Source organism: Calypte anna, chromosome 14 (genome assembly GCF_003957555.1).
Source record: "Calypte anna isolate BGI_N300 chromosome 14, bCalAnn1_v1.p, whole genome shotgun sequence".
NCBI classification, from domain to species: Eukaryota; Metazoa; Chordata; class Aves; order Apodiformes; family Trochilidae; genus Calypte; species Calypte anna.
Window position 1 is genome coordinate 11,459,325 of NC_044260.1, and position 26,768 is coordinate 11,486,092.

Here is a 26,768-nt window from a genome sequence, read left to right on the forward strand (position 1 = left end):
GCGGCCGCTCCCCCGGGGCGGGACTGCGGCGGCCGAACCGATTGGAGATACCGAACCGGGATGGCGGAACCGGGATGATGGAGGCTGGCTGGCGGGGGCAGGCCCCGCCTCCCAGAGGCCCCGCAGTGGTTTTTCCCGGAACCGGCAGCCCACGGGGAACCGTCAGGCGTGGAGCCGTGGTGCTGAGCAGCACGCTGGACGTGGCCCGTGGGTCGCTGCTGCTTCGGCGGGCGCTCCGGTGTGTGCTGCCCCCGCTCCCGGTTTGTGCCGGGGGTCCCCTCTGTAGCAAAGGGAGCTGGGCTCTGAGCTCCTGCCACAAAGGTCTCCACAGCAACCCCGGAGTGAAGGGGTTTGCTTTTTTCTTTGCTTTGCTTTAAGGAAAACAAACGGAGAATCGATCCTGTTGCTACCCAAGAGAAGTCACTATCAGGATTCCGGCTGTTCGGGGTGTCTGGATACCAGGGGACATTTGTGACCTGCACCTGTGTTTCCCAGTGCCCCCCGCTAGGCCAAATTAGGAGGTTGTAGGTTTTAGAACACGACTTGCGGTCGCTCTGCTGCTGTAGCCGACTGGTGAAGAGTTGCATCAATTTTTCCTGATGACTTTGCAGTGTTTGGTGCTGCGAACTGGACTGAGCGAATTTCACAATTTTCCAAGCATTCTTATGTCCTTTTCCACGCTGTGCTCCCACAGAAACCTAAATGTAGGTGCCTGAAAGGGCAAGAGCTTGATACCTGTGCTGCATCGCCCGAGATACGAGCTACCCACTGTGCTTCCTGTTATAAGTGCTGCAATTGCTCTTTCTCCTAAATTGGGGTGAAGTTTACCATCTTAATCTAAATTGGCATTTGTCATCTTAAGTAAGCATGTCCTCCTTGTTACAGCTCCCCTCTTTTTTTCAAGAGAAATGCACCATATTTGGAAAAAATGTTCTATGTTAAAGAGCATTAACAGCCTTTAAATGGGGGTTCTACTGGGTTTGTTCTGTAACACACACCCCTTGCCCCTCCCTTCCACCGACTGATCATGGCTGCTGACAAAAACAGTGTTTGCCTGAGTGTCTTTAGTAATACTGCAATGGATGCATTTCCATCAATAAAAGGTAATGGTTGAAAAAGATTTAAAAAAAAAAAAATCCTTTCTCTTGACAGACACGATTTACCAGTCCGTAGCCAGAATCCAGTGGCTAACACAACCAGACCTACGCAGTTTTCTGGTCCTTTTAATCTGTGCTGCGGGGAGCGGCTGGTGGAAGGAACAGCTTCTCCCACCCCTGGAATGGAGTTACATTCTTCTGCCTTCGGCTCTCATCTGACTGACCTGGAGCACGCCTTCAGCATCGCTTTAATCTCCCTAAACCCACCGGAGTGATTTACCCTCTGTCTCTGAAAGGTCCCTTTTCCAGAGACAGAAATGGCTAAATCGGTTCACGCAGTGTCCCACGCTTTCAGATCCACCTCAACATCCAAACAGCTGACGGGACGAAGCCCCGCACAGCAGAACGCCCGGGTGCTCTGTGCGGAGTCCCCCGCACGTCCCCCGTTGCCAGCGCGGGGCCGAGGCACCAACCCCCACGGTAGAGCCGGGCGAGGGTAAAGGTGCCGCGATGAAGGGGCGGCTGCTGGGCCGTGGTTCATGGCTCCGCCCCGGCTCATCGCTCCGCCCCGCTTCAATCGCTCCAGCCCCGCGGCTTCCGGCGTCCGGGTGAGGCGGGCGGACGCGGGCAGGCGGGTTGGTGGAGGTGCCCGGCGGTCCCCGGGGGAGCGCTCGGCGCTGTCGGCCGCGCCATGGCCCGCAAGAAGCTGTACCGGCCCATCGCCGCCATGGCCAAGAAGGTCCGTGAGTACCGGGCCCTGAAGAACCGGCCGCGGGATTCGCAGCGCTTCGCCCTGGACTACGAGACCATGCGGCGGCCCCTGACGCAGAAGCGGCTGCCGGTGCGGGCCTGGGAGGACGTGCGGAACGAGAACCGGCTCTTCACGCTGCTCTGCCGACTGCCGCGCTTCGGCGTGGGCCGCATCGTCACCCGCAAGTCGTGGCTGTGGGAGTACGACGAGCCCTGCTACTGGGTCATCACCAAGGTGAAAGCGGACTACACGGCAGAGGTAACCGCACACCCCATCCGGAGTGGCAGCGGGGCAACGAGCCCGCTCCCCGCCGCCGGTCGCCTCACCGCCTCCACCCTCAACAGATTTCGTGTGGGTTTTTTTGCAGGACATGGATCACGGAAGAGCTTGGGGCTACCTGACCTTCAGAGGTAAAACCGTCTTTTTTCCCCACCCCAAGGTTTGGAGTGAGCATCCGTAGGCAGGGCGGGAGGACAGCGTGTGTGAGGGAGGGAGGGGATGGCTGAGGGAGATCTTCGTCTTCCACCTGGGAGGTTTGTTTTGTCTCGGATCTGCTAAACAGAAAAGTTCTTCATCTTTCAGTTTCAGACGTTGGGATCTAACCCCCACAGAATGCCTTGGTAAGAGGCACTGCAGGCTGAGGGTGTAGAAAGGCAGCCTGCTAGCAGGGGATTAGGAAAGCAAGACAGAATGAACACGAGGGTATTCCAACTAAAGTTGTCACTAAAACAGGAGTGATGGCAACTGAACTTAAATTACTGAGTTTAACGCTTGGAGTTGAGTGAATTTCCCTTTTAAAGCTGCTTTCTGTTAGGTGTACAACTGTTGCTTACAAGAGTTCCTGAAACATTTCTTACTCAAAGGTTTTAAAGTTGTTGAGTATTCTTAATGTTACATTTCCAAAGGAACTTTCACCAGTGTAGAGAAAAATTACTGTCTTTCCTTAGTCATGGAAACAAGAGAGATGAAGTGACATTTCAGATTAAAATAATTGGAACAATTTGCCTGTAGCCCTTTCAGCCCTTTTTTGGTTTGGTTTCCAAGGACAGAAATGAGATCCCTTATTCAAGCAGGGAAGATACTGGCCAATCTTTTGAAACCTGCTTTTTTGACCTATAATAGCATCTTTGATACCAGAGAGTTAATGCTGCATTTCCTGGAGAGACTTTGTAGTGCTCACCACTGGTGACTGTCACTTGTTTTCAGGCAAAACTGAAGAAGAAGTGAGAGAGATTGACAAAGTCATGTACCATGACTGGCGTATGGTGCCCAAGCACGAGGAGGAGGCCTTCAAGGAATTCACTCCAGTGCCAGAGACAACCATTCGGTACCTTCCTTACCCACCTCTGCTCCGCGCCATGATTCTTGCTCAGTGGCAAAAAGAGGGAAAATCAATCAAAGAAGAACCAATGATTGATCTGGAGAAGGTCTTGGCCACTCCCCGTCACCGTGAAAGGAAAAAAGCTAGGGGGACACCAGTATAAAGGTTTGTTCCATGTCCTGAGCTTTCCACATGCTCTCACTGTGGATGATAATACAGAAGACCTATTGTGATATGGTGTATGCAGGTTCCCCTGTCCTGTACAGTCACCTCATCTGAAGGGAAAGCTGCAAGCACATTCAGATTTTTTTTTCCATAATTTTGGTCTCAGTCAGCAGAGGAACCTTTCTGGTGAATGCATAAATGCTGTCATCCATCTAGAATTCTTTGGAGGACAACTTCCTTTACAGCCTGAAAATTAGGTTTTTAACATTTTATGGATACTTTGAGGCCTACATAAATCACCAAAAAATGACTGAGAATATCACAGTATTTCACAGATCTGTGTACTACTGACAAAAATAAATGTTTTCTTATTTCTGCAGCACAGTTCTAAGAAAACAGGGTGGTTTTTTTTTTCAGTGCATGGTGAACATCGTGGAGGTCCAGATGCAGAGCCACTAGCTACCCAATACAGCCTCAGCATTGGATTCCTCTTAACCACTGCAGAACCAACTGGGCTATTTCCACATGATGGCAATGAACAACATAGGAGGAACACAACTTCTCTTTGGATACTAAGCTTATTTGAAGCTATTTCTTACTCCCTGAGATCCATTTCTTATTTTCTGAGACACACAAAGCCTGGGAAGACCTGGTGTTTGGTCCAGCTGTTGTGGCAGGACTGATTCATTCCCTTCAGATGCAATGGGAAAATCTAGAGGAGGGAAAATCTGAGTGTTGCTGAAGGCACAAACAGATTGAGGCTATGAGACCTCCCACTGACAGCCTCCACTGCCATGTGCTGGGCTGAGCTGGTGCCTTAGCGTCCTCACCATGGCTGAGGCACTACTGAACCAGTACATGAACCCAGGCCCAGTGAGGTGGGACAGGATGAGTATAGGTGAGGTAGATGGGGTGAGTAGAACAATCTGGTCCTGTGCCATGCACAGCCAGGAGCTGAACATGCCAGCACAGGCAGTGATCTCCTGCCACCCATTCCAACAGGGCTCTGTGAAGTGCCACCCTGTACTGACAGGAGACACAAGAAAACAGAGTATTGGAAGCTGAGCCTGATGTGTTAACCTGGCAGCTCACCTGGAGGGGACTCCATGAGGACAGCTGCAGCTGCACTGGGTTTTTTCCACCTTTTTTTGCAAGCTAGAGATGACCCAGTGAACAATCCACATCCCATTTCCTGCCACTAAATTCCTCAACAGTGCACACTTTAGCTGCTATTCCCACTCTTCCAAGTGTCTTGTCATTAAAGCTGAAGCAGAAATCCCAGTGCCTGTACAGGAACAAGATGCCCCACACCTGCTGATGTTAACACATTTATTACATACAGAACAGATATGGTTTGTTGTTTGGTAGCATAGGGGACAAAGCATGGGAACATATTCATACAGCAGTCTCTTTACAGAATGCCATCTTCAGACCAAACAGCGGAGTTTACAGGCCTTAAGACACTTTTTAAAATCCTTTTGTAACATAAAAGATACTTGACATACATCACAGTGGAGATATGACAGGGAAGTGTGTTGAAGCCAGTCAGTTCTCACCTTGCTGCCCAGCAGCCACCTAATGCCCACAGGAGCTGACAGCAGAGCCCGGTTCTGCTTAGCTGTACATGTCCCTCTTAGACATGTGCTTCTCTTGGAGGAAAAACATGCACTGAATTGGGAAGGAACCTTTTGGTAGAGGCCTGAGATTGGTCTCCTTATGTTGCCAGGGCCCAGTTTTTGCTATGAAGAGTTGATAGAGCTAAGGAACCAGGCCTAGTAGGGTTTTTTTCCCCCTTTCCTCCTACTAGCCTGAATTTCACTATTTGCCTGGCCCTAACTGATGAACATGTATATGGAATCTGTGATCTAAATGTTGATCCTTTTAACACAATTTTTGCTATGATCCAAAGAGCTCTTCCTAGCAGAAAGCATTTTGGGAAAGTGAAAAAGTAGTCTGGCATGGTCAGCAGTGTCCCAGTGAAATGTCCTCGGTGAAAGGTCCCTGTGCAGGCAGATGGCAGCTCCGAGAAACCCTCAGCTACAGGGCCCAGTGTGCCATGGCTGGAGGACCCTGTCCAAGCTGAGTGAAGAGTCCTGACTTGTTCCACTGTCAGAAAGGGAGAACAAACCATTGCCTCTACATCTGGAGCTGCTGCATTCTGCATCTGGAGCTCAAAACCATGCTCCCTGGCCCTGTTTTTTGCTGCTTTTCTCGTAATCAGAACACACATTTGCAGCCCCCTAGCACTGCTTACACAAGGAGGGTCATCAGAATTTCTCTTGTAAATTCTTTTCAGGAGTCAGAAATTTCCAGCTTTTCAAACTACCTTGAACAAAGTCAGTGCTCACCGTGTCAGGGAAAAGAGGTCAGGAGATCTGGCCTCGATTCCTTTTTCTGTGTGGCCTTTCTACACCTGGACTGCACCTACACAGCCTTTCCTAAACAACAACCCATTGTGAAGAAAACCAGCCATCTCCTTCCAGCAGTTCCTGGGATGGGGACACAGTCTTATAAGTCACTGTCATCTCAAGGTGTTAATGAAGAATTCACAGCAGACCAACTTCATCTGTTCTCACCTGTATTATAAAAACCAACAAATGCTACCCAAAGATAGCTTTCTCCTGACCCTTTCTGAATGAACTTGAGTTCTTTTCTGCCTGGCATTTTTGGAAGGAAGAGTTAAAAGTATTGCTACCTTGTCTGATCTTAAAAAGGCAAGGGTCCAGTACTCTTTCACTACCACAGTTTCCAAAGGCCCGAACACCCATCTCCCAGTTGAGGCTACTAAACATTCCTCTCCAGATAACACAGTCACCCAGCATTCAACTGCTGAGACAACAGCGGCAGCAAAGGAAGAAGCTTTTCCATCTGCAAGTACAGAGGATGTGTTCTCACAGTAATGCCATTGCTACTTTCTCTAGCCAAACAGCAGAGGTGCTTGCCAAACCCTGACCATTCCTTTTTACTGGGGGTTCCTTGGACCTGGCTGCTCTCAGTCCATGGGACGTGATTCTGTGCTTAAGGGTGGATAAGGTGGAAAGTCCATTGGTGAACTACAAAGGATTTCTGCCAGGGTGCTGCAGAAGTTGTGATTCACCATCACTGCTTTGGTGGGGGACACCATGGGGACATACTTCTCATGCAGGTGGGAGTGAGGCAACCTGCTGGAGAACCTGAGCCACCACCCATCCAGCTGCCAGCTCCCGAGTGCTGGGCAAAGGCTTTGCAAGTTCTAGCTCCAAGTTTCACTTCATGGATGTGCTGCCATTTCTCTCCTTGTAGATGCCAGCTCCAGAGCAGGACAGTTATCCAACCACGCAGAAAGCGCACGGGCCCAAGATGAAAGCTGCAAGTTCAGAGGTTAGAAGGGGGTCAAAGTCTGAGGCAAGAGCTGTTGCAGTTGTCTGGGGTCGGTTTCCAGCAGCAGGTATAATGCAGGTGTTCTGTATGTACATCTTGGCATTCAGGTGGGAGGAGAGACACTTACATTGGTGGGAAAGAAGGAATTCTCACTCAGGGATATAGGATACCTGCCACACAATAATGTGGCTCCTTTCAGCCTTAGAAAGTACTGGTTTCACCTGGGTGGCATCTCCTGCATTCTCCTCTGTCTCATCATCTTCTCCATCCCCTGAAGAGAGAAAACAGAGAGTAAAAAGTTGAAAAAGAAAATCCCATGTTTCACAGCTGTGAAATACTTCCACAGAGGCCAATATCCCTACCACAGTCTCAGCGGTCTGACAACAGACAGCATGAGCTGAGATCTTCCTTATATGTCTGGAGAACATTTATAACAGCACAATACTTTTCTGAAGCAGGGCTGTATGGATGGAACAAACCATCTCCAGCAGTAGGGAGAACCACCCTTCCTTTCAGGGAAGCCAATGTTGACAACACAGAGGAGATCCCAGCAGCACTGGTGACCACCAAGAGGCATCACGGTTCCAAGACAGTGGCACAGATGCTTTGTGCAACCTGGTCCAGTGGGAAGTGTCCCTGCCCATGCAGGAGGGTTCAATCTTGATGATCTTTAAGGCCCCTTCCAACCCAAACCATTCTATGATTCTATTCTTTCTAAGACCATTAACATAGGCGACGTGCCATTGCAGGCACAGACAGGGGCAGGGTTTGGCAGCCTTGCTATCTGCCCTCCCAGCCAGAGGCAGGAGAAACAGAGCACAGTGCTTTTCAGATTTCACCCCCCTCAGAAGTGATCCTGCTTTCCAGGGCCACAGCCCTGCAGCTGCTCCTGATCCAGGACCTCCTGGTCCCCCCACCACGGGCACTCACCAATCCTGAAGTCGATGTACCCTTCTCCTCCACTCAGCACCAGGACGTTCTTCAGCTTCTGCCCCTCAGTCTCTGTGGCTGCTGTGCTGGGGTTCTCTGAAGGGCTGTCCAACACACTCCCATTCAGGGTTGCTAGGACATTGCCTGGGAGAGGACAGAGGTGCTGTCAGTGCCTCTGCTCAGCCCCCCTGCAGTTTACTCACACAAACACAATTCCTTCTGCTAGTGAAATCTGCAAGTCACCCGAGTTTAAACTACTGCCACAGTGATCTGTGAGGGCTGGAAATGCCAGGAACAGCTTGTATGCTGAAGATGAGCTCAAGCTCTGGCTGCAGAGTGGACAGTGGGGCAAGACCCTTCCAAGGAAGGGCTGTGCTCATCCTTACCAGGCACAGAGACAAAGAACTTGACAGCATCACGGTGGCCGTGGAAACAGAGTTGTGCCTGAGCCATGGAGCAGTAGGGAATGAAGCTGCTGGCAGATTTGTCGCTGTTGTCATCACCGTACACATGGATGACCCCACCAGAGCGGCTGCCCTCTCCAGAGGTTGGTGAGGTCTTGTTGGCTGGGGACACAGAGAAGGAATATTGTCAGCAATGGCTTTGAGTCCCATTTACAAAAGTGAAACAGAGAGAAAACTCATGAGCCGTGAAGGAAAACCTTTAAAGGTGCAGGCCTCTTTAGAGATCTTGTGAAAATGTAGGAGACCACACTAGACTACACAGTCCCTCTCTCTTCAGCTGGTAACAATCCACTCATGATAACAACCTGCATTTTTGCATCATACCTATTATTTTGCTACTCATGAGTCACACATCCTTGACAGTGCTGGGGAACAGTGACCACAGGGCATGCTAGACAAGGTCTAGAGGTGTCCCAGTGAAGGCTTCTTCAGCAGCAGCAATCCTGTCCAGCTTCCAGAAATGACCTTTGGTCCTATGATCAACCTTGGTCTTTTGTAACTAGCAGGGTATCCAGAGGTGCCCACTATATCCACAAGGAGTCAAGGGCACCTGGAAGAGAATTATTGCTATATTCTGGATTGGTGATGTTGCTCTGTTTCCAAGTCAAGGCCTTTGCTCGTGCCAAGCCGTGAGCACACAGCCTGATGGAAGCAGTCTTGGTCTGGTGAAGTCCTTTTTGCCCAGAAAATGTCACAGTAGAGGAGTGTGGTCCTTCCTCAGTCCTTGATTTAGCCATGACACTCAAGCAATGAAAGATATCCACCATCCACAGTTTCCAAGGATTTCAAGGTGGGCTCAGGGGCCAGCATCCACCATGTCCATACTCTGAGAATGTGAATACTTCCACTCACCACGGACCAGAGACTCAAATCAGAGCTCAAGATGGGAGATGCTTACCTTCTGCATGCACCCACACCAGTTAAACAGAAACAGTACTCAGATCAGACAGCTTCCACTTCCCCTGAGAGAACTGAGTTGCTTGCTTACTGATCTATAGTTCTGTATTTTGACTTGGGCTGGGTTTCAATTAAGTGACTTGGACAAAGAACAATTTTACCTATCAGGCTCAGCCAGGACAGCAAGACAAGTGCAAATATTTTGTTGGAAGAATGAGAATCAGTGTGCAGAGGGGGAAGATCCCCAAATTCGAGGCTCTCTGCACCTCTGTGCTCTGGTTTGCTATAAGCAATCAGATGTCAACTGATTGACAGAGAGGGCTGGGATGAGTTCTTCTTCTGGCTCAACATCTGGCTTCCAACTGCAACCAGTATCAGATGCTTTAAGAGAAGACATATATTGACAATACTTCTGGACAGTCACAGAAATGTCTTACAATGGGAAAAACCCACTTCTTCTGACCCTGGAAAGACTAAGGTGAACATAAATTTGAACTCAGACTCTGCCTTAACTGGTACAAGCCCAAAGAATTCCTAATGCTTATCAAAGTCCTCACTGGTTATAAAAGTTTTGGTTGACTACTTGCTGCTGGCACTGGCCAGGAACTGATGAGAGAAGCATCCTTGGAAAACCAAGGATGACCAAGGAAGACCTTGGAAGAACAGTCTACTCCTGGTTCCTGGAACTGACTGAATGAACCTTTACAGTCCCCATCTCAAAAGTGGCCTACCACAGTAAGGGAACTACTCACAAAGAATAAAGTACTCTTGATGCAAAAAAACCCCCAGAGTGATGGCTGATGAGATGGGTGAAAATGTTCTTAGCTGGGTGAAATGAGAATATTTTAATTGCTATTGCTGGTCAGTTTTGTAAGGTGCAATTCAAAATGAAAGACAGATGAGGAAAAATGGATGGAGGGTGCTGGATGGCAGGATGGAAGGGTGGGAAAGCAGCTACAAAGGTGGATGGGTGCAAAAGGAGTGAAAGCTGAAGGAAGGAGGCAATGGACTTACCCCGGAGCCCGAGGAGTTGGCCTCGGTGGAGGACTACAGCTAGGCACAGGCAAGGAGGGGTAACACGGGAAGAGACAGGCAGGACAGGAGAGAAGAAAAAGGTGATTAACAGGAGAAAATTTAGGGGGCAACAGAAATGTATAAAACCTAGAGAGACTGCAGCAAGAGCTACAGGCTGGGATCAGTTTACACCAACACTGCTTTTGATCACTTTGCTCTTGTCTTACAAGGATAAATGTAGTATCTGAGATGCGAGAGGGACCATGGACACAAGGATCCATTGCTAAAGTTTCTAGTAAGAGCTTACTGCTTAACACATTGTCACAGAAATACCAGAGGATAATGCAACTCGTTTATACCACAGAACAAGCTTCACCCAGAATTAGGACAGCAGCCCCAAGAAAGAATGGGCTTTAAAACAGGGATTCAGATTGCAATGCACAAAGACAACTGTGTCACTGGCTTCCTGGTGTCAGCCCAGGGCATATCCACCTCCACTAGCTTTAGAGAAGAGAATCTCTTTCCTGACTTCCAGGAGGATTACAACAGGTTTGCTCCTCAGCTTTCATGCTAACAGTGGTAAGAAAACGTAAATTTGCCTGCTTTCTGTTGAAAGTAATTGCAATCAGCCTCAAATCCTACTCCCCTTTATAAAAAGGAACAGACCTTCAAATTTAGATGCTTATTGGCAGGTACAGAACAGGATTACTAAGACCTTCAATTATACTTCCAGCTCCAGAGATGCACCTATTACTACTGCTTGGTCTACTCACCATGTTTGATTTGATGTAGAATACTGATTTCTACCTGACTGATAAAGCTGAGGCCTAGTTTGAGTAAATGAGGGTCTAAGCTTCTGGAAAACACTGTCATGGAAAAATTCAGATGTCTACACAAAAACAATTTCCAGGGAGATCTTCCTGGTGACTTCTCATCCCATGGCCTCCTTCTGGAGACTTACTAAAATTCCCAGAGCTGTGTTTTTACTGCTTTCCAGTAACTACAGAACCTTTTCACATCAAGTTGCACTCAAAAAAGAAGACTGTACAGATGGTAGAGATGTCATCGGTCCCCCAAAAAGGAAATGGTTTCAAGTGAACTGAAAGGGACAGTAACAAAGACCTATTTGGTTTTAAACAGGTTAAATCCATTCAACCAAACACTAAATTCCTTAATAAGGCAGAGTTTAACCAATTTCAGGGTTGCTCATATTCAAGGCTCTTCTCTCTGAACACTGCTGTGATCAAAAGTGTGTCAGGTTCAGAGCAAAAACATCTGGCAAGCACTAGCCTGCCAGAGCCACCACACAGCACAAATAACATTCCAAAGCTTTCTTTTTTTAGAGGAGGACAGAGAAGTGTCTCCAATAAATGTCACTTACTCTCAGTCAATGGGATGGAGATGACCACACCGTTCCCTGTCCCTACCCACAGGCGGTTGCCAGCGATGAGCAGGGCTGTGATCCGCACGAAGGAGAAGCCCAGCTTTCCAGTGCCTGGCAAGCATGCAGAACATTTGGAGAGTCAGTTATGACTTTGGGCAAACTGAACTACTGGTAAAATTTCCCTCTGATCTCAGCAGGCAACAGACCATCCCCTGACAGTCCGTACTCACCTAGCATCTTGCTGACGTAAGGCTCGATGTCGACGTCCTGCAGATGTTGATGGCTGTGTGCATGGTAAAGCCTCAGAGTGGAGTCCAGGCGGATAGAAACCCACACTCCATCCCCAATCCACGCCAGCTGTCGCACCTGGCTCTCCCGCCGAGGGTGGGCATCAAAAGACTTCTGAAATGCCAGACAGAAATGCCAGATTTCTGAAATGATGTGAGCTCACAGAACCCTTCGCAATTAACTAAAGATATACTCCATCTTCCTCAACTAAAATCACTTGTTTGGGTTTCCAAGCTCTCAGAGAAAAATGTGTCAATGCCAATGACCTCGGAACTACAGTAAACAGAAAATCCCTTGCTGGAAATGAGCTGTACAGCAGTTCTGCAGAACACATCAGGAGCAACAACATTTTAAAAAACAACATTTAAAAACCAAGAGCTTTCAATGTGTTTAGTAGAAAAGGAGAACACACAACTCCAGTATAAAATCCAAAGATCAAGCTGCCTTGGCTCACCAACAAGAACTTCAGATTCAGCCCCCCTCTTCTTGCTTAGAACTACACCAAGCACTGTCAAATACGTCTGTACTAGAACCACACAGAATCACAGAATTGTCATGGTTGGAAAAGACCTCTAAGATCACTGCATCCAACTGTCAACCCAGAAAAAACACCCACCTGCCCACCCACCCATCCTAGAGCACATCTTTAAGAGCCTAATCTAAACATTTTTTTAGTAACTCCAGTGATGGCAACTCCACCACTGCCAGGGCAGCCCATTCCAGTGCCTGACTACTCTTTCAGTAAAGAAATTCTTCCTAATATCCAACATGACTGTATTGGATTTGAAACAAGAGGCTCTAAATGTAATTTTTTTTTTCTTAGGTAAGTGGAATCACTGGGGCTTGATAACTGTGCTCCTGTTTCGTGCCACAATGCCTACAGACAGAAAAGTCTTAGACCATATGTGAAGGGTGACTATAAAGGACATGTGTAGATTTGTACAGTATGTGGCCTCATAGACTCTCTAGTAAAGGCACAGAAAGTGCTCAGTTTAGGCTTATCTGAAGATTTAAGCTCTGTAAAGGGAGGAAGGAATATATAACAGGACCCAGATGGACAGTTGGGTCCTATGGTCAGCAGTAACAGTACCAAGGCTCTGCATTCCCACACACTGCAGCAAAAAACCCAGCTATTAGGAATAAATACAACACAAGTGTGTGCATGCATACACATACACACATTTGCTCTTACCTCAATCTGCATTGTCTTAGGTTGGATAACATGGATTTTGTTCTTGTAGCCACACCAGACTCTATCATACACAACAGCCATGCAGCGGATGGAATGGTGAGTGTGACCAAGGTCCATTAAGTGGTAATTACTGAGATCCCACTGACCATCTAAGGTGAAAAAGAAGTGTGGTAAGATGCAGCTCCTTCATGACATGTCAGTATACAACAGAATCACCTACCTATCCATGTATACCTAGGGATATCTCAAATGCTCATTTTGCTTATGTCTCTGACCTTCCCATGAAGCCATATTATTTTTTTTAGGCTCAGCCCTACGCTTATGAAACACATGACAATAAAGTTTAGTTTTGTGGGCTGAAAGCTCTTCAAAATAGGCTATCTTAAACATTCTTAAGCCTAGCAAGACTATGCAGAAACCTGAAGAATCCTTGTGGCAAGGCTTCCTCATACCCTAGATGGATAATAGTTCCCCAAAGTGTCAGATCCAGGATAAGGAATCTCCCTTCTCTCATGTTTGTTTTCTAACTAACCAGGCATATACATTGTCCTTCATAGAGAGGTGGCCTCTATGTCAGAAAGATTTCTCTTCTGCTGGGAATAATTTTTGTGTGACAAGGGTCAAACTTGAACTCATGACAAAGGCTGAATCAAAATTCAGATTGCACAAAACCAGAAGTCTCTGTATTTCAGCTTGCTGGATAAACTGCTACTCAAGCAATAACTAAGTTTTTAATAAAACATCAGTCATAGTCAGCAAATCTCCATGTGCTGTCAGGTATGAACAGAGCTCAGGAACTGCCCAAGTCATAGGGAAACAAAATCTACAACAGTGAGAAGGACAAGAAATAGAGAATTAAAAAAAACCGTTTTGAAGTGACAAGATTAAGGGATGTCAAAATACTCAAATACCTGTTTTTCACAGCATGAAAAACTGACCAAGTGAAATCCAAAGGTTTAATTTCATAGGTACTTCCAGAAAATCCCAGCTCTACCTGCTGGGTATGCAGGGAGCAATTCCACTCTTCCAGAGCCCACCTGCAATGGATCTGCTCAAATACAACCTTCCTGAGCTGTAACTATTACTGTTACAGGTAATTTGGGAATGTGCAGTAACACTGATATGGCCCAAATGCATTAAACTGAACAAGCACACCTCAAACAACTGCACAGCATGTGTGCTCCTGAAAGTGTTGCATTTACTCTGTGTGTGCTACACGCTTCATGTTTTTGTTCAGAAAATGGTGATAAAAGTGTGCCTTAGATGTTTTAGGATAAGGATTACATGAGTATAACATGTACCCTTCCTTCTCAACTCAGAACAGCATTTAATCAATCCCTACACTTTTGGCCAAGTTTGGTTTTCTCTTGTTATGTTGATTCTTACCTTCTGCCCGGTGGAATATGGCTAATGTTCCATCTGCCAGAGCAACAAGGACTCTCCCTTTCACATGCCTGAAATCAGAGAAAAGTAAATACTTACAAAATTCTGTAGAAGTAAGGGACTAACAAATCCTTTCTGACACACACACACCATCTTTATATTCTCTCTACAGCTCTCCTGCAGTTTAGCACCTGCAGGAACATCCTGCAAGGGACAAGGGTCATACCACTTTCCTTCACTGTGTTAAGATCATCCATAATTTCCTGCTGAGGTTGTCTTCTTCACACTATAAATTCCATCAATTTCAACAAATTCCACCTCATTTACACCCCAGTGAAATTTTGCCTCTCTTTTCCTCACTGATTTCCTCCTGACACTGCTACTCTTATTTAGTACCTTATTCACTGAATTGCATCAGCTCTGCAGTTAAGCAGGAAAACGGCTCAGTACGAGGCTTTCCAGTAACAAAAACCTCAGGAAACTTTCCTCACTTAAAATAGCAAAGAAAAAGGTGACTGACAGAGAGCTGCTACCCCCCCACCCAAAACATTGCTTAGGCACTGGACCTTCTCTTCCCATGTCCCTTGGCATGCACACTTACACTAGACTCAGAACAGAGTCCTTCAGCTTTATCGAGTGCAGACACTTCTTCCAGTTGGATACAGCTGAGTGCACATAAAGCCTGTGAGAAAGGGCAGATTGGGGAGTGTTAGCAGCAAGGCCCCACAGCTCCAGCATGACTGGGCTTTTTTTTTCTGTTAGGAAAGGTGGAGATTAGGTAAGAAAGGGAGGTTAAATCCCTGAGCCTATGATAAACTGAGGGCTCAGAATAACAATGAGCAATGAAAACCTACACCAGAAAGAAGAAGTCAACTAAAGGATGTGAAAAATGGAGCCCAGAGAAGGGAGGTACCAGCCCAAGGGAAGCATACCAGCCATTCTGTGCTCCCAGCCACATGGTGGGGGCAGCACTGGTCCCAGCAGCATCCCCATTTAATTCCTGATCTGGCAGTGTTGTGCTTGTCTCTGTCTTCAGCTGCTCATTCTCCCTGAAGACATAAAAGAACATTGTCAGAGGCTTTTACTCACAGCATACTATGCCCACCTGTGCTCACAATCTGGCATGCACAAGCAGATAAGGGCAGTGGTACACACAAATTGCTGCCTTCCTTTAAGTATTTTTTAACTGCTTGACTCCTGAGCCTGCAAATTTGCAAAACTTCCCATTTTTCCTGCCAGTACAAATATAAAGTACTTCAGAGATACAGAATTTAACTTAACTCACTGTTTGGAACATTATTTTTCCAACTTCAACAGAAACAACTCAGTCATTTACAAGTTATATCCAAGACTTCCATCTTGCTCCTCAAACCACCACAACCGACTCATCTGTCTTACTAATAATTTTGAGTGATTAATTTGCCTTCTTCATTATCTTTATAGCACCTTAGAGGTACTACTAGAATCAATCAATAAGCTCCTTTAGGAAAAACATTAATTGCACATGTACTTTGAAAGATTTGTCTTAGCTTCAGGTCATAACCAGAGATCAAATATTTGCACTTCAACAGCTGGCACAATCTGCTGCAGGCTGAACCATGTTTATTTTAATTTAATTTCTTTCTCTTCTTATCATACCATTTGTAATATCATTTGGGTATAAAACTGAAAAAGGTTTTGCACTTTATCAGAAAATCAGGCTGCTTCTCATATCAAAAAGCTTAGGAAAACAGAGGTGATAAATAGCTGGACTGGCCCTTTGGCCTCAGACTGCCTACCCATTCTGCCCGAGAGGTGCCTGTGCAGGGACTGGATCTGTAAAGATGTGTTCCGTGAGGGGCCCAGGCTGGGCCTGAGCAGGCTCTGCCTCACTTGGACCACTCTCTGGTACCTCTGTAGCTTCTGTTGCCTCCTCAGTAGACTGGGACTGGTTGATCTTCCCATTGCAGACAGCAGCCACCTCACCTGAAAGACAAAGAACAGTGTGGGACATATTGGGGAATGAGCTGCTAAGTCAGCCATACTGAAACTGGGATAGTTGGTTTTTAATTTATCCTTCTTTGACAAACTCAATCAAGCCCTGAGCCAGCACCACAGTCTGCAGCTCTTTCAGTCTTTTCTGCCTGATTAGGGAACAGAGGCTATTTTAAAGTGAGGCACAAGTAAAACATCACAAGTTCTCCAGGGCTGCCCACCACAGTATGGAGTTAGCAAGGGCATCATAGTTTTTGTATGGGCTTAACAGACTTGGCAAGACAACAAGGTTCAGAGGAGAAAGAAATGATAACAGAAGCAATCGTAGGAGAGCAAATGTATCACCTGTCCAAAACACCCTGCTGCACAACCCCTGGAACCAGGGGTGGGGATCACTCAGAGAAAAGAAGGGCTCTACAGTGTAATGTACCAAAAGAGCCTTTGGTCTTCCTGAACCACATCAAGAAAGTAAACTCAAGGACAGGAGGATGCAGCTGTAAGGCTCGTATGGGACCAGCTGTAATTGGACTGCCACTAATTTCCATGTCCCAAAACTTACTCTGTCCCTTGTCCAACACAGGTGTGTCACCACGTGAGGAACAGTTGCTCCGTGGCACATTGCAGCGGGTCGCACAGCCCACCAGAGTGATTCCTGCCAAGACACCATCTGTTCCAGATGACTCTTCAGGATTTACATCTCCCTCCAAAAAGATCTCTCCAGGAGGATAATCACTCTCACTGGCCGCTGAAGGGCAAAGAACAGATTCTCCTGTAAATCTAGCTGTCACTGCTAATTTAAATACATCAGTATTCCTGAGGGACAGAAGATGCTGACTCTCAGGGTTCACTGCCCTGGTGAGGCACCACAGCACAGCAAATCCCCTCAATGCCTAGCATCAACAGCCAGGGCAGCTACAGAACCTGAGCAAGACTCACTCTTGCTCCCAAGAACCATCCTTTTATGTGCCAAGGGAACAATCTACTGGATGTTCAACAGCAAGGGATCTACACAGAGAAGTCGTACAAGGTGGCAAAATCTGAGTTATGGTTTTTGAGGGACACTTACAGAATGCAGGAGTGTCCAAGGGTTAGTTCTGAAGTGAGGACACTACATTTGTCACTTCTAAGTGGAGCAGGTGACCCTGTGCAGATCACGACCAGTGCCTGGGCCCCCACTTACCAGGGATGCTGGAGATGCAGAGCACATGAGCATTGCAGACAGTGAACTGGTCCACCACTGTGCCAGGCTGGTTGGCATCAATAATTACAACTTTACTTGTTGACAGAGTACTTGTGAGGATCCAGACACGACTGGATGTGGCATCTGCTTCATGGAGCTCCTTTGCCTACAGGAGAGCAAACAGAAGGGCAGGATCAGTGCTCCTCTCAGATCAGACTGAGTCTGTTAGGGCCTGGCAACATTTACACATGAAAATACCACACTGCTGCCTTCAAAGAGCCACATTTCTTCCTAGCTGATGCAAATAAATCATGAGCTATGCAAATCCATTCACATTGCCACACTCATACCCAGAACACTGGCCAAAGAGTCTCCTGGCTCCTTAGGGTAAGGGAAGTTTGGCCATTAATTTATTTTGTGAGATGTCTGACTACTGAATCACTGAACTCTCACTTTAGACAGAGTGCCACAGAACTAGGATGTGCTCAGAAGGCTATAGGGCAGCAGTATAAAACAGCTGTAGAAAAAACCCTCCTAAACCAGAAAAGATAACACGTATTATCATCTGCAAGTTACAGCTTGGTTATTTAAAAAACAAAACCAAAACAATGCTTAAGGCTACTAAAAAAACAGCTGGAATAAATTTCAAGAGCTTCAGATTCTGAACCAAACAGACTCTGCTATGTCTATGCTCTTATTAACAAAGCTTTGCTGAATTTATTTGTAATTTTTTTGAATTTACAATGATGAGGACTTCATGATCTTCCCAGCAACTTCATCAAGCACTTAATTCCCCCTACTACTAGGAATTTTTGCAAAATTCTAAACATTTAAAAGCAGAAGTTGGAAAAATTTATCCTTGATGATTCATCCAAATCAAAGTTATTGAAGAGCCAGAAGACCACAACCCTGCCCCACAAGATGATGCCTCAGCAGTGCAAGTTCAAGCATTACACAGCATAGAACAAAGTTGGTGAGAGGGGGATGTGTCAGGGGTGAGAGGGGGATGAGAGAAAACAGAGGATAGGAATAAAAATAATCCATTTTATTTTCTAACCTTTTTCTTCTCTGGAGATGTGTGGTTACTTTTGTTGTTCTCGCCTTCGGCTTCCCTATCACAGGTGAGGGGATCACGTCCAGGATCCAGTTTTTGCCCATTTCCAGGCTCCTGCTCCAAAGGTTTCCATCCAGTGAGGTTGACTCCAGCTGCACACCACAGCTAAGTAACAGAAATAGGAATATTAAACTAAGACTCCAAAGGCTCCTGGGTCTTTTTAAATTTAGGCACCTTTGTAGAGAGCTGTAGTCAAACAGCTAAAATATTTAGTTGGAAGCAACAGATCTTGATTTCTTCTAAAAGACATTGTCAGATTTTATAGAGGTAAGATTAAGGTCCTCTGTAACATACTGAAAATCACAGTTTTTTTTTTAAATCAGATGTGACTAAGATTAAAAGAAAAAAAAAGATAAATCAGGTTCATAAGTGAAAACAGGCTTCTGAAATGTCCTCATGTTTTTTCTTACTCTGGGGTTTCTGACTGCAGCAAAGCAAGCAGGACATGGCAGATGTTACTGCCTCAGGGTACAATAAGCATGACTGCTTAACTAGAATTGACAGTGACTCCTTTGCTGAGGATACACATCCAGTGCACTCCTGTTCTAATCTCCTCCTTGCAATCTTCTGCTTCCTCACACACTCCTTTGCCAAAAAAATTAGTACTGGTCTGACCTCAGAGAGCTATTTAAAGAATTTAAGAGTTTATGGAAAATATGTCTGCTGGTTAAGCTCCCTAAATAACACATGTAGAGTGAAACAAGCACACTGGGGTTTTTTTTTAAATCAAATTTAGACAATCTATGAGCTATTTCCAGATAGTATTTTAGGAGGATGCTGGGACCAGAACTACAGAAACAAATACAGGATTTCTCCAAACCAGATAAAGGACAGATGCTGAACAGAGTATTATCCAAAGATTACACTAGCCTTGAAGAAACAACAAGTAATAATTTTCTTAGAACATCAGAATTACAGCTGAAAATAAGCTCTGAAGTTAATGACTAACTGCCTATTTCAAAGCAACTAGTTACAGCAAATAACTGTACTATCTGCAGTGAGATGTCCCTCTATTCTCTACATTTCTACTCTTAAATATTCTAGCACACAGACATAGCTTCCCAAAATCAGCTCTAGAAAATTTTGGCTTGTTATCAGTGAATCCCAGTTCAACAGTGGGATTTAAAAAGGAATGGTGAAATGCACTTTTACTTTCACCTGCTTGTTTTCACGAATTTTTATACTAATTTGTATTTTTATCAACAGCCTTGTAAAAGTAAAATTGTCTCAAAAAAGCTTAAGATGTAAGACAGAAGCATGGCATCTGGCAACCAGAATCAGCTGGGAATTATGTCCTCACAGAGAGAGGTATGTGCCTCTCTTTTCCCTACAAACACTAGAAGCCATGATCTGAAAAAAGGAAGTAAACGACAGAACTTGAAACATGTAATAATAAAAAAAGATTGTTGTAAAAACTGTGCATTTTGCAACAAAAATTCTTTGCTTATTCCATGTTCCCTTTCTGGACTGGAATGGTGTGAAGAGACAACTCACCTTCATGGTTGGGTCCTTCTCTACTAGTGGACGACAATATACAGGCACGGGGACATTTTTCATCCTGTTGTCTTCCTGACCACCATTAGGACTCAGCTGTGGGGGAAGAGAAGACAAATAAAACAATCCAAAGCCACTGTACCCACTGGGCTGTCGTAAGAGAGGTGGAACCAATATGGCAGAACTGGACTTTCTGGCCTCAGAGATGGGTGCTGCTGAGGCTTCATCTCACATTGTGTGTGCAAGAGTCCCTATAGGGATGGGAGCTGCCTGTCCAAGAGACTGCCTCTCCCCACAACACAGTGTCCTGGTGATGGTTAGCAGAGGCCACGCACTGCACTGCTGATGGAAAGGATTGTTAACAGACGCTCCCTGCAAGGAAGTCCAAACACTGCTGTCACTTTCCACTGGGGGCTGAAACTCACTCACTTTCAAACCACACTGCAGGATTCCTTTCAGGAGGTCTTTGACCAGTCAAATGGGTCACAGGTTAACAAATGAGGCTGATGAGATTTGATTTTGGGTTACTGCTGGAGAGAAGTGGGAGCAAACTGCACCGCATTTGGTTTTTATACTAATTGAATGGTGAACTTCTCAGAGTATAAATGTAATACCTCATGTTCAAGCCGAGTTATACCAAGAAAATAAAAACATACTGGGCTCTGGATAAAAAGTTTAATGAGTTTAGGGTAGGTTCTTTATGCACCTTCAGGCAGAGGAATAGGTGGAGATACAGGAAAAGATTTGATCTATGCCTACAATTACCACCCAAATAAACCACGCAGATGATACCAGTAGGTGAAATATTTAAGCACTAGTGTTACTAGTGGAAGAGGTGGGGTTCCCTGTGAGGGGTGATGTCCCCCAGCCTTTTCAGAGCACAGTCCCTACCTGCTTGTACTTGGCTGGGAGGCTCCAGCCACAGGCCTGCAGCCGCCCGTCGTCGTTCCGCACGTGCTCCCGGACCTGGCGGTACTGCTCCCGCTTCTGCTCCCGGCGGGCCGAGGATGTGCAGTCACTGAGGAGAGAAGCAACAGCATTTTAACTGGTTTTAACCAGTTTGTGGTTAAAACAAAAGCAGAAGATGAAGGGAGCGTTGCCGTAGCGAGGGGAGGAAACGCAAATCAAACCAAATCCATTTTGCAAACTGATGCAGGAAATCTGAGAGAGAAAAACGCTGTTAAGAAGCACATGTAGGCAGCCATAATCCAATTCCCAGTCACCCAAGCAATGTGGCAGGCCAGATCATCTCTTCTTCAATGCTCCAAGAGCCCTTCAGAACAGGGTATCAGCTTTGCATCAGGCCTGTGAATCTATGACATTACACCAATTTTTGCTTAGCTGTTACAATTTATTGATCTGACATCCCCATCAGGAAGGCATTTTGAGTTCTTCCCTTCCTCATTAAAGTCAACTATTTATTCTTATATCCACATTAAAGCTTCCTCTGCTGACAAGGAAAATATGCTCTAACTGCTGCTGAAACTGCTGGTTCCCAAAGAACAACCCCAGCTTTGCACTGGCAAAGGTTAAAAGAAAAATTGATCTGTGAATTCTTCAGATAGATTTTAATATAATCAGAAGCTGTTTTAATATCAGTTTTAGTTCCAGTTCTCAAGAGGTTTTTAAAGTATACTTCCAAGATACAAACATCAGCTAAAAAATTCAAAACAAAACAAAAAACCCTATACACACAGAGAATATATATTCAAATAAAAACAACCTCCTGCCAAAACCAAAACATTTCCCTGCACATGCTTCCTTCCCTGGGGAGAGGATGAGAGAACAAATAGCTTCTGACAGCAGTTAGCCACATTTTTAATGCACTGCTGAAAAGCACTTAGATACCACACAATGACTATCATCCTGTAATCAGATAAAAAGAACAGAATAAAGGCAGTGGTGATCTATTAAATACCAAGTTACCCTTCTAATGACAATCTCTCTTCTCTTGATCTAGCACCATTTCAACAAATCCTTCTTAGAGCAGAAGTTATAATACTTTGCCATCACATTCTCAAAAGTCTTTCCACAAAAACATAACACATAAAAAACTGTACAACCTCCTAATGGCAGAAACAACTAAAGCACAGAAGTTTTCTCCTTTCATGTCAGAGACCTAAAGGTCTCTGCAGTAACTGACTGCAGTAACTACACTTACAGGTTCTTTTTTTAGCACTGTTAAGATTAAAACAAATATTGTAACCTAAATGTGCTGTTAAGAGAACTTTGGTCTTCATCTAAACTCCTCATCAACTGGGTCAGGCCAAGCATTTCACCCTGCTGTCCTGATGCTGCCATCACATCCTACCACAAAAGCCCTGCTTGACTCTGTCACATAGGCTGCAAACACAAGTGCAGAACGAGGGCCCAGGCCAGCTGTAGCCTCCAGTGGTCCCTCCTGCTAGGAACAGCCATGGCAGTGATGTGTTTGGGAAGACAAAGGTTGCTCAGCCCATCCATGGGGTAACATGAGTGAAATACCAGGAAGCTAAACCACAAGAGACAGAAACATATTAACACCACATGACTTTAAAGAAAGTGGAAAACAGCCTGTTTTAAGAAAAACTGCTGTCTGGGAGAGCTGCAAGGAAGCCTGGCTTGACACACAGCATTGGGACTCACTCATCGGGGAAGAACTCGAGGGTTCGGCTGCCGGAGGAGATCTGGCACATGGTGTGACTGCGGCGCTGGCTGAACCCTGCTGTTGTTGGAGACTTGTAGTGGATGTTCACAGATGGGTAGGTCCTCTTTGCTGGTGGGGGACTTGAGGAAGAGCTGAACAGGCGGCTGAAGCTAGGGAAAGGAAAAGGCCAAAAAGTAAGAGAAAAGGTGCCTGGAGAGACAACACCTCACAGAGTCACAACAGGGGAAGCAAGAGGTACGCAGTCAGGGGGTGTTCATGAAAACTGCCCAACTTCAAACACAGAGCTAAGTCCTCAGTTGGACTGACATAAGGTGGTTTTAACTTCTGGAAACAGAACACTTCTAAAAAAAACCCTTCCTTAAAAGTGATTGTGAATGTATATGTATTTCCATTCCAGAATGTCTGTGATTTTTTTCAGCTTGTAACACAATAGCAGTGTAGATGTTGAGATCTGAGTTTAACTTCACTAAGGACAAAGGAAACCCTTGAAGGTAAAAGTTTTCAGCTAACAAATTCTAGTTAATATTTCATTAGTGGCAGAGTCCATTAAGTTGCTGTCCAAAGTAGAAATGGAAACAACTTCCCCCCTTTTCTTAATCTTACACAAACCACAAAAGAACTTACAACTGCCAAATGGTGGATTTCTTCTTCTCCTGGACAGATGGGTGCTCACGGGATGCTCTAAGGATAAACACAGCAGAACAAAGTTAATTTCATCATCTTTTACCCAAGCTTCTGCCTATCAGCAAGTCATTTTTGTCAAGGAAGCTATGTCAAAATTCAGAATTCATTCTAAGATGTTTCAAAGCACAACAGAGGAAGAAGTGACATGCATTGTCCTTACTGTAAGCACATCCAAACACTTCAGGTTTCAACATGGACATGAAATGCAAGTGCATTCAGTTCAAAATTTTATCAACTCCCTGAAACACTCTCATTGCCAAAATACCAGCCTGGTAACTACAAAACCCAGCATTATATTCACTTCAAACCACAGCCTTTAGAATTCATGAAGCAGAAGTATCCCTCTTCTTTACAACTTCTTCTAGCTTAGTTAGCACACAAGAAACAAGCAAGACAAACAACTGTCTCCAAGTAACGATGACACCTTGAGATTTGCAGCCCAGGTTCAGAGAGAAAGAAGAAAGACAAAGAATTAGGTATCAGGAGAGAAACACCGACAGTTTGGAAAACTTTCAGCACTTCCCAACCCAAAACTCAGCAGGGGTTCCATGAGATGTCCTCAACAGGAATGCCTACCAAGGCCCAGGCTCACCTGATCATCTCTGTCCACCTGACGGCCTCCTGGAGCTCCATCAGCCTCTCCTTGTACTGATTGCGCTCCATCAGCACCCGAGCCATTTCCACGCGGGTGAAGCGGCGTCGCTGAGCTATGGGAATGTTGTCCTGCAGGGGGGAGGAGCACTGCTTCAGCCAGCAAGAGATGGAATGGGATTGAGGTTAGTACAGGGCAAGTCGGGAGACAGACAGACACATTGGTTGGTTCTCCTCTTCTGTTTGATTACCCCGATTTTGTCACGGGAGGCTCTAATTCCAGACAAGTGAGCTCCAAACTATGGCCCACGGACATCTGGGGTGTTCTGCAAACCCATGGAAATTAGAATTTTGACATTCTGAAATTTAAGCTGTCACCAAATTGAAAACCCCACTCGGGGATAGTTGCCAGCAAGGCGCTTTGATAGTCTGCAAGGAACTGAGAATGGACAGAGGTCCACTGGTCCACAAGTCTGGAAACCCAGGTTTTAGTTCATTAGTAAATCCAGTCACAAGCAGCAGGGAGATCTGGGTAATGCAGCCATCCTCCTGAGGGGACTAGGAAGGAGGCAGTCTTTTGATACACACTGATAAAGGTGTAGGGCACAAGCAGCTAAAGAAAGACCTTCTTTGACAATACAACATGGCCTTCTAATGAGGGCACGTACAGCTTTGGGTTCAGAGGCAACAGAAATGAGATTGTTTGTCTCTTTTTAGGAGTAGAAAATGAGAACAACATGGATAAATTGGGGAAAATATCTCTCCAAAAAGAAAATATTAAGGATTTGGGGAACTCATTACTAGGAAGTGGCACTGGGTTGTGCCTAGACTGTGGCAATTCCCAATCTTGGCCTTGCTGCTGAGTGCTGGAATAGCACAAATTGTCACCAGAACAAATTTAACTCAGCTAATTCAGGAGAACTAGGCTAGAACTGAACCTGCTCCAGTACCTTGTACAAAGTAAGAACACAACAATATTGAAAAGAAGTGTATCCAGTTCCCTCTTCTAGCAGAGTGGCATTTACAAGGAAAAATCTATTACTGCTTTGGTTTGCTTTTTTTGGCTATCGTTGGTCTTTGCTGAAAAAATCTCTACCTCAGACAAAGCAGTTTGAAGAGCTGTTGTATAAGGACAGAGCCTTGTGTGTCCTGTAGCAGGTACCTCTGCCTTATGTAAAAGAAATAATGACCAAAAAAAAAAAGAAAAAAAAAAACAAAACCAAACACTTCAAGATTGAGAATACAGAACTAATAAAAGAAGGCAGTTACTGCTGCAAAGCTGTCATCACAATGTCACCATGACTTTCAGCTTCATTGCCACCATGGAGACAAGCCCTTCTGGGGAAGCCTGACTAACACAAGACTCTGAAAGAACCCACACTGGACTCTGGACTGCCACTGAAAATCAGAGAGAACCAACAAAACAGGAAGGTGCCAAGCAGGACACTGCCCTGGTACTGTTCTGCAGAAACCCCAGCACACAGGGGACTGTCACAGTGTTGGCTGCTCAACTTGGACAAACAATGATTTGAAAGTTGTGTGAAGAAGCTATCTCATGGCATCTACCAGCAACAACACACAGGTCACCAGCTTTGCCCTCATGAAAGCAGATAAATCTGCATCTCAGGACTCAAAGACATGAAGTAACACAGAGCAAGTCTATCAACCCCCTTTCCCCGCAGGCATTTTAGTAATGTAATATACCAATTCTGTACAGAGATAGCTGCTTACATCCTCCACCTCCTCTTTGGGTTCTCGCCGGGCAACAATCGCTTCAGATTTCACTCTAGGAAACAGGAAGAAAGGCATCAAACCAGCAAGTGATACCATGGCTGGCCCCGAGGTGTTTTGGGAGGAGAATCATTTATGGGCATTTCCTCTATGAGGAAATGGTTTCAAACTGAATTATGAGATGCTTCTCTTATATATTTCCCTCTCTCTTTCAGCATGTTACTCTGAACAGCCTCACCAACATCACCTCATTTCTTTGCCACGTTTGATGTAAGCACCACTGAACAGTTCAGCCAATTTCTATTTCAGAGCCATAACCTAAGTACAAATGTTTGATGAGATCTTAACCATGGGAAAACTAAGCCATTACCCACACTGAAAACACTGGCTCAAGTTCTTCTGTTCTGCTTCTGTTTTCCATGCAGTTTAAAAATCCTCAATGTTAAGTACAGTTTGCCATGATGTTAAAGAAGAGAACACCACATCCATGTTAGTAAAATCCTTACCAAGGTGCACTCATACAGTCCCATTTGATTTACACTCACTTTTAATAACAAAAAGTCACTGTGGAAAAAAAATGCTGCCTCCATCTCCTGCAAATGGACACTTGCCAGTCAAAAGCCCATGTCCCTACTGCATAATATATTATGAATATTATATACACTATGAGAGACTCAAAAGGCATTTTAAAAGCTCAGATCTATTTCTACTGCTTGTGAGACTACTTTCAGTGCAGACATTCTGACCAATGAAGAGCACAGTCTGTGTGATCCTGTCTGATCTTGTGTGACCTTCATGATTCTGTCCTCAGATCACAGAGGCAACCTTCCAGATTCCAGCTGCAAAATAAACACTGTCCTCTGAATTGAGACACCACAGTGCAATGCATGTGGCTGTCTGAGTGTAATGATGCAGCTCTAAGCCTACTGGGGCAACTTCAGTTTTAGGGATGTGAAACCACCACAGACTTTGCTAGGCATTCATGCTTTGGTTTCTGTAGTTTAAATGGAAAATAAGAAGTGGGATGTCTCTAAATGTTACCTACATAGAACTTCAAAATCTCTCCTCACCAGCATGATCAATGAAGCAATTAACAACAGAGGTTTT

The 26,768-nt window shown here is 45.4% G+C and overlaps 2 protein-coding genes across 2 annotated transcripts in view; one reads left to right on the plus strand and one right to left on the minus strand.

Moving 5' to 3' along the window:
- Positions 1-1,688: 1,688 nt before the first annotated feature.
- Positions 1,689-3,718, plus strand: MRPS34 (mitochondrial ribosomal protein S34). The gene is made up of 3 exons (XM_008503032.2): positions 1,689-2,106; positions 2,216-2,258; positions 3,055-3,718. The coding sequence occupies exons 1-3, from the start codon at positions 1,789-1,791 to the stop codon at positions 3,330-3,332; spliced, it is 639 nt and encodes a 212-aa protein (XP_008501254.2). The 5' UTR covers positions 1,689-1,788; the 3' UTR covers positions 3,333-3,718.
- A 931-nt stretch (positions 3,719-4,649) lies between these two features.
- Positions 4,650-26,768, minus strand: part of MAPK8IP3 (mitogen-activated protein kinase 8 interacting protein 3) — a 57,149-nt gene continuing 35,030 nt past the window's right edge. The window contains exons 13-32 of the mRNA XM_030459527.1: positions 25,662-25,716; positions 23,932-24,062; positions 23,280-23,336; positions 22,634-22,804; positions 20,900-21,026; positions 20,009-20,104; positions 18,458-18,619; positions 17,401-17,566; positions 16,780-16,965; positions 16,025-16,211; positions 15,179-15,295; positions 14,848-14,928; positions 14,250-14,317; positions 12,864-13,012; positions 11,614-11,785; positions 11,381-11,494; positions 10,000-10,038; positions 8,011-8,190; positions 7,625-7,768; positions 4,650-6,965 (exon numbers count right to left, since the gene is read on the minus strand). Coding sequence (XP_030315387.1) covers positions 6,844-6,965; positions 7,625-7,768; positions 8,011-8,190; positions 10,000-10,038; positions 11,381-11,494; positions 11,614-11,785; positions 12,864-13,012; positions 14,250-14,317; positions 14,848-14,928; positions 15,179-15,295; positions 16,025-16,211; positions 16,780-16,965; positions 17,401-17,566; positions 18,458-18,619; positions 20,009-20,104; positions 20,900-21,026; positions 22,634-22,804; positions 23,280-23,336; positions 23,932-24,062; positions 25,662-25,716 — 2,524 coding nt within the window. The 3' untranslated portion in view covers positions 4,650-6,843. The remainder of the gene's footprint in view (positions 6,966-7,624; positions 7,769-8,010; positions 8,191-9,999; positions 10,039-11,380; positions 11,495-11,613; positions 11,786-12,863; positions 13,013-14,249; positions 14,318-14,847; positions 14,929-15,178; positions 15,296-16,024; positions 16,212-16,779; positions 16,966-17,400; positions 17,567-18,457; positions 18,620-20,008; positions 20,105-20,899; positions 21,027-22,633; positions 22,805-23,279; positions 23,337-23,931; positions 24,063-25,661; positions 25,717-26,768) is intronic.